Genomic DNA, 16,732 nt, shown 5'->3' with positions numbered 1-16,732 from the left:
TGTGAAAATTCTTTGGGCCAATGGACCGTTAGTTGAGGGTGCATTGACCCTTTTTGTCATCCAGGATTTATAATGCTTTGCCTGGAACAATGCTTTTTTATGATTTCCATGCTTTAAATATTTAAAAAATTATTATGCATGTTATGGCGGTACATCATATGTTGCAACTTTTTTATTTTTCAAAAACAGTAGGTTTTCATTGTTAAATTATATATTTAAAAATTAGCAATAAATGTTATTCAACTCATTCATATAGAAGAGCAAAGTCCATTTTTATTGAAACGCACATCGATATAAATATATTTTTGATGCTAATGTTTTAAAAAAATGTATGAATATAGTAAAAATGGCTGGATTTTTCAGTAGGGCTTTAAATTTAGCAGCCGGCACTCGAAGTGTTAAACGATGGCCTGAATTATATTTAAAATGTACTTATTATAAAGGAACATTTCAGATAGATTACTTTTGGCCTTTTGTCACAACCAATCACTGTGCCGGCGTAAACGGCTGTTTTAGGCATAACATGCACATTGTTCTCGTAAATACGTGTACTTGAAATGGTTTTTGATGGGTAAGAATTTTTTCATGAGACAGGAATGCATAATAGCTGTGCTAATGCCAAGGCGAAGTGCAAGTATTTTTTAGTGAGGTGGCGTGTTCCAAAAGGATATTTGATGGAGATATTAGTTGAATCAACAATATGCCCTAATTATTTCCATGTATGTAGTACTAATATTCTTGTAAACAGCTTAAATATTGTTTGAGTTGAATGAATTTCATAATTACTCTAAAAAAAGATCATGCATTTCCTGGGACACAGGCAACATAGTCAAACATTCCCACATTGATCATTTTCCCGCATTCATCATTTTTTTTGTCCATCCTCTTGTAAAGCGATAGATTGAGGTTCCAATGTACTTCAAGAAAGAAAAAAATTAACTTATCACAAAGTTTATTTTTCATGAGTATAGTCCTCAGCTCATATAATATAATGAATATTCTATTTTTCACAGCTGTCAGGGATTTCATTCTTGAAGACTTGAAAAATCGCACGGATCTTGCGTTCGCATGGCTGTATGAGGAGTACAGTTTTATGCAAGGTTTCAGTAGGATGCCTTCCTTTTTACGTACGCAAATCAACCCTCCAGAGTGGGCCTACAACCGATTGCTGTGTGGTATGATTCAGAGTTTGCTGGAGAAACAGGACGCAAAGGACAGAGATGTGTAAGTTAAGAATTTGGATGAAATTATGTACAGTAGAATCTTGTACAGTGGAACTTGGTTAGTACGTTCCTCCTTAGTACGTTTTCCTCCTTAGTACGGCGATTTCTCTTGGTCCCGGTACCATCCGCACAAAATACAGGTAAAAGCGTTTGAAAAAAAATGCACTTTCCTGGTTAGTACGATCAATTGCTTGCCGTGACGCAACCCGCAATTCGTTCTCTAGTATCTTCTTAAGGGTCATAACCCTCCGAATTCATGATTTAATATATTATTATTAGCCATTGAAATTCTTGCATTCATTCCACATCTTTCTTCGACCGTGATTCATCCTAACCCATTTCTCAATTCTTGTGACGTGATGAATATTAAAATGCGGCCATTTATCAGGAATGTCTGACTAACTAAACTGCAGCCAATGAGAAGCCCCGATTTTCCCCACCCCGAGCTCCTCACCTTCTATTGCCTCTGGAGTGCCCACTGCGTACGAATTTCGCGAGTGGGCAATTGTTGCTATTGCACGAGTTATCACGATGAAGAAATGAGTCTTATCCAACTCCCACTTTATCTAAAGCAGTACTGCAAGTATTCCATAAACTCGTCGTCAAGGCTACGGAGTACGTGGGTATTTACTTGACTACTGCTGCGGGAGCAGACGATGTTCTGGATCTCCACGCGAAGCTTAGCTTAAAAATACTTGATCTTGGCACGAAAGCAGACGACATTAGACAAATTTTTAAATGTAAATTTCAACTGTATAATATAAAATCTTCTTGTAATTATGTCGTAATCTAATAATCTTGCGTGTTATTAATCGATATATCGATCGATATGGTTTCATTCCAGAAGCGAATGTGTACGGCTATAGCCGTAACTTAAGGTTAATATAATTTTGTCCAATTTTTATGATATTTAAAAACAACCAGTTGTCATACTCAGGGTTGATGTTATATTCTCCGAGTACGCTTTGAGAAAGAAGAAATTACTTAGCTTTACTTGTCCTCTTTCTATAAATATATATATAGGATAAATCACGGGAGATAGACGCCATTTTCATGTAATTGTCTTCGGGAAATTTATGAAACATTGTGATTTTTATTCACATGGCATTGTTTTTCATTGTAGCACACATTTTCTTGATTATAAAGGTAAAAAAAGTTCAGGAAGGCGATCCTACGAGAACTACCGATAGTAATTGTAATTATGACGACTTTTCCACAGATTGAAAGTACCCGAACTGCTATTATTTACTTTCCTCGTTTGCACGTTTTCCTGGTTAGTACGTTCATTTTTTGTGGTCCCTTCAGAAACGTACTAAACAAGTTCTACTGTAATTACCTCACTTACAGGACACAAATTTGGAGATTTGTATTAACGGACTGTGTAAAAACGTTTCATTTCAGTAGCGTTGAAAAAAGTTGTCGAGTACTTCATAGTTTAACTTGGTTTATCTGTTGTAGTGACATTGCTATTGATTTAATTGTAATTATAAATTTTGGAATAATTTAAGGCTCGTTGATAAGATTGGCAATCTAAGGTAGTGCATTATTAAGCCATGAAATCCATTATCCACATGCACTACACTTTCTGTAGTTTCCTTTTTGGTCATCCACCATTGTGCCAAAGAAACTTTTCCAGCCAATTTCTTGATGTTTTGGCGATATAAAGGTTAGGACATGGGTTTCAAGTGAAAGTCTACGAATATACTAACGATGGGTTTTGTGTTTCATAGAATGTAAATTCTGCAATGCTATGATGGACTGTATTCATAATTGTTGTTTTCCGCTAGAATCACTTGTCCAGTGCTCTAAACACTAGCAAGAAAGATTCACATGGAGCTGGACTATCCACGTAATAGATTTCGCTACTTTCTTGACAATCAGTGGTGGTGGGGTTAAGTCCTCGCCTGCCAAACTGAAGGTCATTGGTTTGAGCCCCACCTGGGTAGGTTGCCACAATACAGGCCATTCATATTTGTGATGGTCAATCATTTTTGATAATTAGAATCTCCTGATCTAAAGACATGTGCTATTTGTGAGGGGGTGACTATGAATTTTAAAAATTAAATCTTATATATCAACCTGCATAGAAAGTCATCTGCCATGTATATTTACAAAGTTCAATGTGGTAAAACATTTTCTTGAAAACCCCTATTAGAAATGATTTTTTTCTCTGTGGAATTTTTGCACTTCATGTGCCTTTGCGGGTGCTGCTGGCTAGTCTGCTGTCATTTACGTGAATTGTGCCTATAGTCACAGCATAGCATTATAAATTCTGTCTTCAGGATTGGTACTGAAGTCATTTCTGTGCATTGTGTCTGAAATCATTGCTGAGTATTATTCTGTCTTCAGGACTGGTACTGTGACATGATTCTCATCAAGAGAGTATTGTGTGGAAGAAGGCATGCATGATTGGTGTTCTTTCCCCAGGTTGATCTCTCGGCTCTACCTCGAAGCCCCCCTCATCACAGAGGAGGCGACGGAGCTCCTTCGCCAGCTATGTGGCGACTGCAACCGAGCCTCTGTTGGACTGGGGCTGCTCCAGGAGTTGGTGGTGCGGCGTCCCCCACGCCACCTGGTCTACCTCAACCTTCTTCTTGTGTACACGGCTCATGAGCACGGGGACGTGAGTGCCTCTTTCACTGTTTTCATAGTGCCAATTTATTTAGTTCACCCTCCTGGAACTAATGCGATGGTAGAGAGTGGAAATATAGAGTGGTGCACGACTTGTATTGAGTCACATCCTAACCAAGTGTGAGCAGTTTTTTGTGCAACAAACAAAATCAGGGTGTCCGGTAACCAGGAAAACAGGGTGAATCAGGAATTATGCATGAATTTTTCTGTTCTGATTGGCCTGGAAATGAATGAGCTGGTAGAGAATATTTTTAAGAAATAATTATGAAGCAATCGACTATTTAGTACAATTTTTGAAAGAGTCAAATTGTGTATAAACAAGTTGCTCCATTCAACTTGCAGGCCCTTGCAACATTTCTCATGAGCTAATCCATATGTAGTGAGAGAGATAAAAAAACAGATCAATTTAAGATGAGATAGAGAGGTGGTCTGAATGGACCTATTGCATTGATGTACCCTTAAAAATCAACTCTACTTCTATTTGTCTATTGCATTTTTGATAAATAAAGGTCAATGCCTTTTTTTCGATGATTTAACCTCTCGGTAATTCCCTTGCACTTGACTGATTGCGCCCTCTAGGCTTTGTCCTGCCGATATACCAACCCCAATCCATGCCAAATAGCCAGCTGAGGTGGCATATGTGAGCTTGATGGTCCAAGACAGATGGTCAACCTGGTTGTCCTCAGAGCATACGTACCTCCGTGTCGTGACTTCTCCTATATTGAACTTGCGTACAATATTTTAAGATCTACATCATTGCCAGGGAAGGGCTGTTTCACTTATGACTATGTATATCTCCCAAAATTGAACTCTTATGCTCTGATTTGTTGTCCCTCTCAATGCTACAAAGGCATTTTAAATGAATGGAGCATCAATTCTGCTTGCAGATCCGTACCAAGGCCATCGAAGGGGTAGTTGGCCTGTATGAACGGGCAGAGCTAAGGAGCATCATTGAAGAGTATGCCATCTTCTACCTGGGCTTCCTGAGGTTACCACAGCCACCCGTAGTTCTTTTTGGCGAGGATAGAGGGCGGCCAAACATCGAGACCCAGTGGAGTGAGGACATTGTCAAAGTTTGCTTGTACCTCTACCTGGCCCTGCTCCCCATCAATGAGAACCTGATCCATGAGTAAGTGTGCCTTCCTTGCTGCGACCTTGTGCTTATTTGACTAGTAGTTTATATTAATATTATTTTCTTTGTGCCCTGTGATCTAATACCGACATAATATCTGACAAATATATGCATCACATGCAATGTGAAGTTGTACCGAATATATAGAAGGTTCATTGAATCTCTTCTAACTAAGGTGACTTGCATTTGTAGATATCATCTCAAGATGTTATGTTATTACTATTGACTACTATTGCTATTGACTAATAATTTCTACCCCATAAACAAAATATTTGGCCAAAACTGCTTACGTTTAGGACTAAATAACACCTTTGAAAACAAAGGGAATACCCTGGAAAACTTGTGAAGTATGAGGGAATTTTCAGATCGATACACAGTGGTCATCCTGAATCTTATGTTGAAGGGAGCGTGAGTGAGTTTTGTGTTTGAGAGAGCGAGAGTCTCTGTTTCAGATTGGCACGTGTGTATGTGCAGACAGTTGCTGATGTGAAGAGGGTGATTCTGCGCTTGCTGGAGGCACCGGTGCGTGGCATGGGCATGGATTCACCACAGCTGTTGACTCTTGTCGAGGAGTGCCCCAAGGGTGCAGAGACACTTGTCACGCGAGTCATCCACATCCTAACAGACAAGAGTGAGTACGCTGCTGCTCCCTGAGATGATTGGTCTGAGGAAGCTCTATTGAGGGTGACAATATTGTTTTATAACTCTCAATGTTGAGTATTCCACAAATGGTTTACGTCAGCAAAATTTGACTGAGTTCTATGAACTGGTCATTTGACACACCCATTGCCAGTCAAATTGCAGGCATCATATATGAATGACTTGTCTGTATTTAATATAATTGCAACAGCCTCACCAAGTGCAGAGCTTGTGGCCAGAGTGCGTGACCTGTATCACACCAGAGTGTCAGATGTTCGTTTCCTGATTCCTGTTTTGAACGGTCTCACCAAGAAGGAAGTGATGGCTGCCCTTCCACGGCTCATCCGACTGAATCCTGTTGTGGTGAAAGAGGTAAGTCCTTTCCATTTTTTAATTTTGTTTTTATATTTTAGAGGTCAGCCATGTTGATGCATTCCCTGCAGCTAAAACTTCATGGGGTGGAGTAAGTGGAATCCATGCAAATGGAGTAAATTATAAATACAAGAAAACCACAATGTATAGAATTTGGGTGTAAAAAAATTAATTTTTACATCCCTGAATCCTTTGTTTCTGAGATCCATGGCTGTGAGATGTGCAATTACATACTCTCACCCAGTTGCCTTTACATCAGTTCTCTTCTACTGGTTTCCAAGCATAGTGGTCATCATACAGTTATTGTTTTACTGCTTGGACACAGAACTGGGTTACAGAGTAATTGCCTCCAAAGCAACTTGTTGGTGCAGTATCTGGCAATGAAGCTATGAAATTTTCAGTGTGATATGATGTAAACCTTTATAAATCTTTGCAAAAATTTTTTCCTCCATCTTGTATCAGGGTTGCTAGAGCCATATATGCATGGTTTTTGGGAACCGATAAATACGCAAATTTCTACCATTTCCCCTGTGTGGGAGATATTAATCTAAGAGGTATCTGTTGACTGTGCATGCTTAAGAATTGTAATTGACTTGCTGCTGGAGGAAATTTCTTAGTGGTTGTAAAGTGGCATTGAAGTTGGCATTTATGTGTCTCTTTAGGTGTTCAATCGCTTGCTGGGTACTCACTCAGAGGGTGCCACTTCACCATTGACACCTGCCGAGTTGCTAGTCGCCCTGCACAACATTGATCCATCCAAGGCTGATATGAAGACCATTATTAAAGGTATGCTTCCTCAATTTGATGCAAAACTGGTGTTAAAACAGAGATTTCACATTGAATGTCCCATCATATGAGTAGTGAATCCTGTATTTGATCTAATATGTTTAATTGAAATTAATTTAAAACCTTATGACTTAATTTCAGTACATAGTCTTTAGTAGAAATTTCACGTAAAAAATACCAATGAAGTGTTGTGTATAATAAGATACAACTGCATAAAGAGTGTAGACATTAAAAGTTCTCATAGTTAGTCAAGCCTGTGGTTTCATTTATTTCCCTATCAATTAGGATGACTTCATTTTAACTCAAGGAATTGCAAAAAAAATTACTGTATGTTTGGTGGTTTTCCCCATATCAATCCTCGTTCTTGAAGGCTAGAGGTTTAATAAGAATCATTCATAGGGGAGAACGTAATCGAGGAGAATCATGTTTTTCTGCCTCATTGCCAATTCCCAGTTTTTTTTTGTTTTGCCTTCTGGGTCCATTAAAGAATGTTTGAACAAATGTATTATTATCAGATTTTGCACTGGCAGCAGAATTACTTTGGACCTAATGGGACTACTTGTTTTAGATTAATGGGAACATTTCACCTCGCTTCTATCTTTTTTGCCTGAGACTTTTCAGAGGCAAAAAGGATAACCTCAGTTTTAACCCTTGGGCTGTGGGAGTTGACGATTTTAGCTGCCAGCCAGTGCAGAAGACACCCCCTGTGCCGGAGGAACCCCCTGCCATGAAGGCTGGTCTCATAGACAGGGTTCTCACTCAACCTTGAAAACCTTAAAACCGTGAATTTTGTATGCCGTTAAAAAAACCTGGAAAAAGCCGTGAATTTTGTCATAAAACCTTAAAAATTTCTCAATCATGTTTTTACGATCGTAGAACTACGATTGAGAGATTTAAAAAAATGGATATTTCGATCATATTTAAAGGTCAGTCGCACGCAGACATGACCTGGTCCTTCTATTTTCCCACTCACAACCTTTAGCCAGAGCTGAATTTTGCAAACGATATGTGATGTCAGGAGAGATAGCACTTTCATTGCTACGATTGCATTTACGGTGTCTTTCACGTTTGTTAAATTTGTAGTTAACGTGCGGCCGATGATCGCTACGTGATCAATATTTCCTCCTTAAATGGTTTATCTACAAACCGTGAATTTGAAGACGTTTAGACCATGGAAACCTGGAAAAAACGGTGAATTTTATAATACAGTCTGAGTGGGAACCCTGGATAGAGTTAAGACCCTTAGCGATCCTTATGGAGAGGGAAAGTGCCCAAGTGCAAGATTTCCTGGTAGCAATAAAAATTTTGGGTCAATGCCGCAGTCAGTGTGCAAAACATTTAAAAACATTCCCGCTCTGTTAAGGATTAATTATAGAACAAACTGTGTGAGGCAGAGTGTAATGGTGTTGATGTGAATACATTTTTTATTTGGCAAGGCATTCAAAGGTATGGATGAATGATGTAAACGAAATCGCTCAAATATTACAGCAACATCCCAGTGCTTTGCGGAGAAGCAGGTTTACACGCAAGAGGTGTTGGCCGTGGTGATGCAGCAGCTGATGGAGCAGAGCCCCTTGCCCACGCTGCTCATGCGCACTGTCATTCAGTCGCTCTCCCTCTACCCCCGACTCATCGGATTCGTCATGAACATCCTCCAGAGACTCATCTTGAAGCAGGTAATCCCTCCTAGCACCCTGCCCCCTCAATCTTGATTCAGCATTTTCTTCAAAAGGTACGACTTACGTACTGTAAACTAGAGGGAGCACAATTATGACTAAGTTAACGGAAAAACTAATTACTTTGTCAGTCGTATTTAAGGACCATTTTTTCAGAGCCCCATGTGTAAGAGCAGTGCTGTCATTTGTTTCAACTAAAAATGGGTCAATTCCTCTTTTATGTCAGTTCTGATTCCCATTTGGTTCTTGAAATTGGTATTGGTCCCTGTCTTGGCACAAATAATATTATTAAAATCCAATTTTTAAAAATGTCTGCTAGTTAGCAATAATTTTTTTATAAATAAACATAGGAATGTTTACTGGACGATAGTCAAAAATTGAGTCATTTTTTCAATGCTGGTTTATCTGAAGTTCCCCCTTAACACAATCAATGTGGATGCCTTGAATTCAAGGCATCAGTCCCCTTATGTTTATTAGCCTGCCATCTGTCTCTGGGTCTTCTGCTAGACCATGCAATTATGCCCAGTGTCTCAGTGTCTCTTTCGCAGTGATCGAAAACACATCGTTTGTCCAATGTAGTCTGCCTCCCATTTCTTGTACCTAGGGGAAGTATTTTTGCGTTAAGTTTCATGTGGAGATCCAAAGCATTGTCTGCTCCCACAATACTTGTCAAGTAATGATGCGCATACTTTTCGCATTGAGAAATGCATTTGCATGCATCACGGTTGTAGAAAGAGAGATGTGGAATGAATGTAAGAAGGTAAATGGCTGATGATAATAATATAATGACTAATGAATGCGGAGGTTTACACACTCAGGAGGTACTAGGAAACGACTTGCGGGTTGCTTCATGGCAAATAATTGAGTGCACTACCCAGGAAAGTGCCACTATTTAAAGCGTACTAACCAAATAGTTCAACCTGCATTTTGGTCGGATGGTACCAGGACCAAGAGAAATCGCCATGCTATGGAGGAACGTACTAATCAAGTTCCACTCTATGTACTGAAGAAGAGTCTTCCTTTCCTCTCTGTTGCAGGTGTGGAAGCAGAAGAAGGTGTGGGAGGGGTTCATCAAGTGCTGCCAACGAACAAAGCCCCAGAGCTTCCAGGTGCTGCTGCAGTTGCCGCCTGCTCAGCTCAGTGACGTCTTCGATAACTCCCCTGACTTGCGTCAGCCCTTGCAGGCGCACGTCATGGCCCTGACAGAAAACCAAGTGAGTGGCACTCCTCTGTTTCAAGAGGGTTGAGGGTCTGCTAGAGGACTGAGCGATTGGGCCCCATTTGTTTAATTGTATTTATTCAATTCTATTCCCAAATTTTCATTTAATCTCATAACAGTACTCATATCCTAAAGTTGCCATCTTGCTTCTATTGATTATACATAGTTATAATTGAAAGTGGAGTCTCATTTAAATATTATTCCAGGCTACACTCGCTTCTAATAGGGTAGTTTCCTTCATCAAAGAAAATGAAAGGCATTGATTGCAATTCTTTACCCACCATTAGTGTACTGCTAATATGCAAATTATTTTGTTTTAGAAATCCCAGTTTAGACAAATGTTAATGGTCAATTTTAAACTCATTTGAAAAAGGCCAGATTGGCACCCATATGATGCCACTCCACCTGACGTCATATGGGCCCAGATGCTATACGAGTAGTCAGGAGTTTTACATCGTCTGAGATTACCAATGTATGCAGGAGGCATAGAGCTCAAGGAAACATCTCTGAATAATCACCTATTAAAATTGCCTATGGTTGGAAAGTTTCCTTCATATCATAGGGTATTAATAATCCTTATTTAAGCCAAGCGCTGACTGCTAGCAGGGTACTCAGCTACCTGCTAGCAGCCTGCATTGTAGCTGGCAGCTGGAACCAGAATGACGTCACATGGGCTTTTCCAAGCATTCATACTTAGCTATCGTGTTTTCGCGTGCTTGAAAATTTTCACTTTTCATTTAATCGCAAAAAATATGTACCGTCATTTAAAAATCTAAAAGCGTGAAACATGTACTCCAGGAGTAATAATATTTCGATTTAGACAATGAAAAAAATAGGAACTCACCCTATTAAACAATGGAAAAATTTTGATGAAGGACCTGTTACTGTTTCAGTATTCTATCTGAATTACAAACAATGTTTATTTCTAAGTTTTCATAGTTATGAAATTATGAACCTCAGTTGCAGTCCCATTGGTCAACAAAAGAAATTTATTAAGAAGATCAACGCATTCTATTCCCATGGGTTTTTACTAGAGATGGGTCGAATAGCAGATTTCTCGAACTCGAATATCGAATTCGAATATTAAATCATTGCTCGAATATTCAAATACCTCGAATACTAAATGATGAATGCGGGAATGTTTGACTCGGTTGCCTATGCAGCAGGAAACACAAGATTTTGGGGAGTAAGTTTGATTTCCTTTAAAGGATTCGATCAGGAATTTAGCTGATTAATGGAATAGTTTAATTTTATGGAAACAATTCGGCATATAGTTGATTCAACTAACATCTCTTTCAAATGATCTAAGGGGACACACCACCTCGCGAAAAATGATTGCATGCCATCTCGGCATTTACACTGCTACGATGGATTTCTGTCTGATGTATACATTCTTATCTACCAAACGCCATTTCAGCGGCATGCCCATCTGATACTTGGCTTCATGCAACTTCTTATTTTCAACAGGTAGCTCGCTTTACCCCCACTCCTGCTGTCAAGTGCTAGCGGACAATCTGAGGCGTTCTGCAAAATACATGCGCTTCTCCACCGGATTTTCTTCAATTATTTTCAGTCCATCTTTGGAAGTTCTCACAAGATAAGAGGATGGATTCGAATTGCTAGCAGGGAGAAACCAAATATCCTGAGAAAATATCCCTACATCTGTGACTGTAACAATGGAGATTTATAGCACAACTCATAAATTGTAACTTGATAAATGTTTTCGGAAAAAAATACCGCATCAACTTCTGAGAAGCTCTGCTGCTCATATCGAGTCTCGCCAGAAAGCTAAGTCTCCGTCGTATTTTGACATTTATTTTCTCGCGTAAAATGCTTAAATAGAGTATGAAATGCGTTGCGTTTGGTCTTATTCTTTTTTAAATTATGCGCACATTACTAATATTTCAATCCAATAAAGGTGTAATATCAATTTCCGAAAGTCATTGTTAGACACCTTTTGGGATAATAGGTGATTCATGCTGCAGTTGACCTCCAGAAACTGCGAACTTTGAAGCAGGTGGGCTGAAAAAGGTCAGTGGGTGAGAAAAGGGAGGGCTCGAAACACATTTCTATGGTTCTCCTGTAACTTGATATTTTTTCGAAGCTAAGGTCTTCGTAATATGATCCCTGGGACCTTCTTTTATTTCAAAGAAGAGGAAAGCCTCAGAGGGGGCCAAGTGCTGAATGGAGGGGGATAGCGGATCTTGGGAAATGCGCTAATGTAATTTTTTGAATTCGATGTAAGAATTCGATGTAGAATTTGATGTAGTTTGTCAACTTGCCTATAACGGCGCTGCATGCACTAAACAACTAGAGTTCTTTACAATTTTTCCGAGTCAACTATCAATGACAGTGTGCAACAGTGTACGGCGCGAAATTCAAAGTATTCGAGAGCGTACCTTTAGCATAATTATTCAAGACCTCGAATATCGAATACTTTCTAGTATTCGAGTATTTGCGGATACTATTCGCACATCTCTAGTTTTTACCAATCTGATTCATAAAAAATGAAGCTCTCTCTCACTTTCAGTGCACCAGAGTGTCAGTGGTGGTTCTTACGTCTGCAGGAAATATCATTGGGTTAACCTGCTATCTTTTATAATGGAACAGATGTCCGCTGAATCAGGGCCTCCTGCTCAGTACTGTTCATATGTTGAGGCAGTGTCTGCAAAGATTTTTTCCTCCAATGACATTAAGGAAGCAGCCTGTAAAATGTTTTTATGCAGTGATGTAGCTAGAATGGTGGTAATGGGGTGGTCCGCTGTTGGGGCTTCGTAGAGATGGCTACACTGCTGCTGTTGCTGCAGACAAAAAAGTTTCCTCCTATGTTTGCATCTAGACTCGACCTTGTCTTAACCCCCTTGCTTGTTAAATTCCTGGGGATAGCACAGTGCTACCACCACAGCGGTTTCCCAATGAATGCAACTGGTAAGTAGTAGCTCAGTGTCAGCTCTCAGTCATTTCTGAGAGTGATCTTTTCTACCTCTACTTGCCTAAGCATTTGTCGCTGATTGGTGGGTGCTCAATTACCTACTAGTTTGAGGTGGCCAATGGTGTGTTTCTAAATGACTCGAATTCAAAAGGACCCTTGTAGTTACCCATTCACCTTTTTATGTTCAGGGAGGTCAACAATGTGCTATGTAGTGGTCCATTCATTTAGTGAGCAAGAGCTTAGAGTTCTCACTCCCATAAAATGTACCCTTTGTATTATTGTTGACATTGCAAAAATACCTGCCGGCAACAGAGACAGTTCCCTGAAAGACACCACAAAAATCGTAGTACAAAGAGAAAACAACTGTAGTCACATCAGAGCTCTTAATTGACCTTCTTTTTAATTACTTTCCATACATAAATGCAAGTTTGATGTGATTTTAAAATTTTGAAAATGAAAGATACATTCATTGCAGAGGATAGGGCTTTGGAAATGACTTTGGCAATTGTGTATCGTAGTTTGGAATTTCATCATGAAAACTGAACAACCTAATGATGATGATTTCTAAATATGTGAAAATGATGTGGATGTTGGGTACACTGGTGAGGCAGGGACCAGCCAGTCAAGCAGAGAAGATGGAAATGAAATAGCTGTTGTTCTGCCTAAAAATTACATTGTTTTGCTGCCCATTAATACGCTATGTAGATTTCAGATAAGCTATAACATTGGCAATGATTTTTATTTTCATTTTTGTAAAAGTTGAAGCCATAGTAGAAGAAGTGATGCAGCGAAACAAAGTTCATAAATATATTACATACGATTTTGAAGTACCATGTGCTTTATTTGCCAAATTACTTTCTTCTTTAAATTAAAAATAACCTTTTGCTTACTTCTGATCACCAATTTATCTCTAAAGCGAATGATTCAAGCCCACCAACAAGTTTACATGCTTTCAGTAGAGTCGTGTAATGTTCTTGCAAAAATTGTTTTTCTGCCAGCAACCGTTCATTCTTCTATCATGACCCATAGGTCAACTTCACCTCACTTTATTTTTGCATAGGTTCCATGAAGTATTTTTTATTTGACTTTTCCATTTTTATCTTCTGGGAAATTCTGACCTCCAAGTAGTGCTATGTACCTGCTTTTCTCAATGATCAAGTGGATGTTCTTGGTTTCATTTTTTTTGTGGAATTCAATTATAAATTATGCATAAGAGTCTATCTAGGGACATAGTTATTTGATTTCAAAAGAGTTAACAAACAGGAAAAGTAAGTAGGGCAGATATTTTAAAAATTATCTTGTAAAGGCCATTTTACACGGTACATGGAATGCGCAATCTGATGTACGTGCGAAGGTGCAATCAAAATTGCGTCGTGTAAAGTGGTGAATTACGAGAACACATGCGAGAATGCATGGATGCGAGACAGCTAAATAGCCACTGTTCTAATTTCGTTCATGCATTCATGCAATGCCACGCCATTTTAGAAATTAATGCAGCTGTAACCTGCGCAATGCCGTGCCCCATGCAAAACGGCCTTAAAATGAACGTTAAGAATTTGTTGGTCCCATCAACTTCGTAATAGCGTGTCTACTAAGTAGTTTTTTTAAATGGGTAATCGTATTTGATATGCATATTTTGATGAAAAAAGTGACCTTCTTCATGTTTTATTTTGATGTGTATGTGACTATATTTAGTGGCGGATCCAGAGAAGGGATATAGCCTTCAAATGGGGTATCCATTTTACACTAGATTAAATGGTAATGTAGTAAAGCTAATGTAAAGGTACTTGTATTTATTTTTATGTATTTGTTTTTAAAGCTTAATTCTTTGGAAAATTAGTAATTAGGAAACCTTAAGTGTTGCTACAAGCCTTGAAATTCTCAAAATATTCATAACCTCCTGGATTCCCACTCCTGCTGGGAGGTTACCTCCCTGGTCCTGGTCCCGGATCCGCCACTGACTAAGTGTGATGAAAGTCATTATTTCCATTATGTAGCCATGATGTCTGCATGTGTTCTTAGATCGTGTTTCTAGCGGAATAGGGTGGTTTCCTATTATTTTTTTATTGCTTTAATCGAAAGATTATTACTCCTGGAGTGCGTATTTCACGCTTTTAGATTTTTAAATGACAACATCTATTTTTCGCGATTAAATGAAAAGTGAAAATTTTCAAGTGCGCGAAAACGCGACGCTTAAGTATGAATGCCGGGAAATATCTCCGTACGTCCTATTTCTGGTTCCCCCTCCCGCCCGGTGAGGTGACCTTGAGGCGAGGCTTAGCGCTGATACATCGCAGGATGCTAGCGGATAGCTGAGTACTTTGCTGGATGGTAGCGCTTGGCTTAAAAAAGGTTTATTAATACCTTATCAAACGAAGAAAACTTTCTGAACTTAGCCAGTTTTAATAGGTGATTATTAAGACATGTTTCCCTGAGCTCTGTGCCTCATGCATGCATTGGTAACCTCAGACGATGTATAACTCCTATCCTCTCGTGTAGAAACTAGGTCCCTGTGACGTCATGCGGAGTGGAATCGCATGGGCGCCAATCTGGTCTTTTTCAAATGAGGATAAAATTTGACCCTTGCTATTCGTCTAAACCGGTATTTCAAAAACCAAATAATTTGTGTATTATGAATACACTAATGGTGGGAAACGAATCGCAATCAATGCCTTTCGTTTTCTTTGATGAAGGAAACTACCCTATTGGGGAGTATTATTGTTGTTGAGCTATTTCTTATGACTTGCATCATAAGAATTTTATTCAAAGTGCTTTCCTCCCAAACTGTGACTGACTGCTCATAAATTCTTGTTGGGTAATTTAAAAGAGTTATTCAAGGATAATCTTTCGAATTAAATGGCTGATTTTCAGTTTATGTGTTGCAGTCTTTATGAAATGACCTTGGAGTAAAGGCATTCATGATGCAGTGCAGTGATTTGACATCCGTAGCAGAAGGTTGGCTGCTAAAGTGTCACTTACATGGCGAGAAAGTCAAAGGAACGACTTATACATATTTCCTTATTGCATTTTGTGCAATTAATCCTGACTGAAATTTTAGGAAAAATAACTCCAGCTAGCAGCTATTTTTCTGAACAAGTGTGGTATCGCCATCATCAGGAAGGCGCCTTAAAGCAGTGTCTGGACAGTCAGATGTTTCCGATTCTCAGTATCTCCGGTGGAAATTGTCACCATTCGCCTATAGTTCGTTTGGAATATAATAGTTGCCACCTGTTGACCTGTAAGACTCGAGAGAAGACTCTCCTTATCAACAGAAGTCAATTGCGAACGGTAGTAGGCCTGCTTATGGGACACTATCATGTAATGAGACATATGCACCTGCTGGGGGTAACAGACTCAGATTGGTGTAGATGGTGTGAGACGGGAGAAGAAACAACCACCCATCTAATATGCGAGTGCCCGGAAATCATGAGGACTCGATATAGACCCCTGGGCTCACCTTTTATAGAGCCCAAGGAAGTAAGAGATCTTCCCATTGGGAACCTTTTGTCCTTCGCCAAGGGCATAGGCCTCTTTGGGTGATCCATTAACGATGGTTAGCACAATGGACCTACAGGTCTAAGTGCCCTGGGAGCTGATCCCCCACCGCTTCAACAAATCTAATCTAATCTGTTGACCTGTAGATGAAAAAATGAACTCCACACACTGAATGATTGTAGCGCCCTGTAACTCGGCTACGTGACTTGCACGTTTGCGTCGCGTGTTGCATACCCCTAAGGATGTTGGCATTTGTAGTAAAAGGGACGGTAAACCCTCTCTCAACAGCCGCCTGTGTTCAGCGGTCTCGCCATTGAACGAATGGTTTTCCCGAGGTATTCTCCTTGTGGATGCACGTTCTTTCCAGCGTCCTCCTCTCTTCATGAGTTGGAAGTTTACTTAGTAATACAAAGTTGGAGAAAATCTGAGGAAAGGAAAGTGAAGAATAGAATATGAAACCTTCAGAGGAAGTATACCGCCCTCTCGACCTGTCTTTTTAGTGACGAATAATTCGCTCAAAACATACGTGTATTACCATTGTGAAATTTTCCGGGTGTGCGTAAAATAGAACCTGGTCAACATTTGCGTTGCGTCATGTGCATTTTCAGTGTATCCAAATGTTCCCTG

The 16,732-nt window shown here is 39.5% G+C and overlaps 1 protein-coding gene across 1 annotated transcript in view; it reads left to right on the top strand.

Annotated features, from left to right (window-relative positions):
• The window catches only part of LOC124154464 (symplekin), a 42,572-nt gene that overhangs the window by 22,164 nt on the left and 3,676 nt on the right, over nt 1-16,732 (top strand). Inside the window, exons 10-17 of the mRNA XM_046528213.1 lie at nt 1,014-1,224; nt 3,651-3,846; nt 4,742-4,983; nt 5,439-5,617; nt 5,837-5,997; nt 6,660-6,783; nt 8,272-8,459; nt 9,497-9,673. Of these exons, the coding sequence (XP_046384169.1) occupies nt 1,014-1,224; nt 3,651-3,846; nt 4,742-4,983; nt 5,439-5,617; nt 5,837-5,997; nt 6,660-6,783; nt 8,272-8,459; nt 9,497-9,673 (1,478 nt within the window). The remainder of the gene's footprint in view (nt 1-1,013; nt 1,225-3,650; nt 3,847-4,741; nt 4,984-5,438; nt 5,618-5,836; nt 5,998-6,659; nt 6,784-8,271; nt 8,460-9,496; nt 9,674-16,732) is intronic.

Source organism: Ischnura elegans, chromosome 2, assembly GCF_921293095.1.
Source record: "Ischnura elegans chromosome 2, ioIscEleg1.1, whole genome shotgun sequence".
Classification (NCBI taxonomy): Eukaryota; Metazoa; Arthropoda; class Insecta; order Odonata; family Coenagrionidae; genus Ischnura; species Ischnura elegans.
The sequence above is the reverse complement of the archived record's forward strand: the minus strand, read 5'-3'. Positions and strand labels throughout refer to the sequence as shown.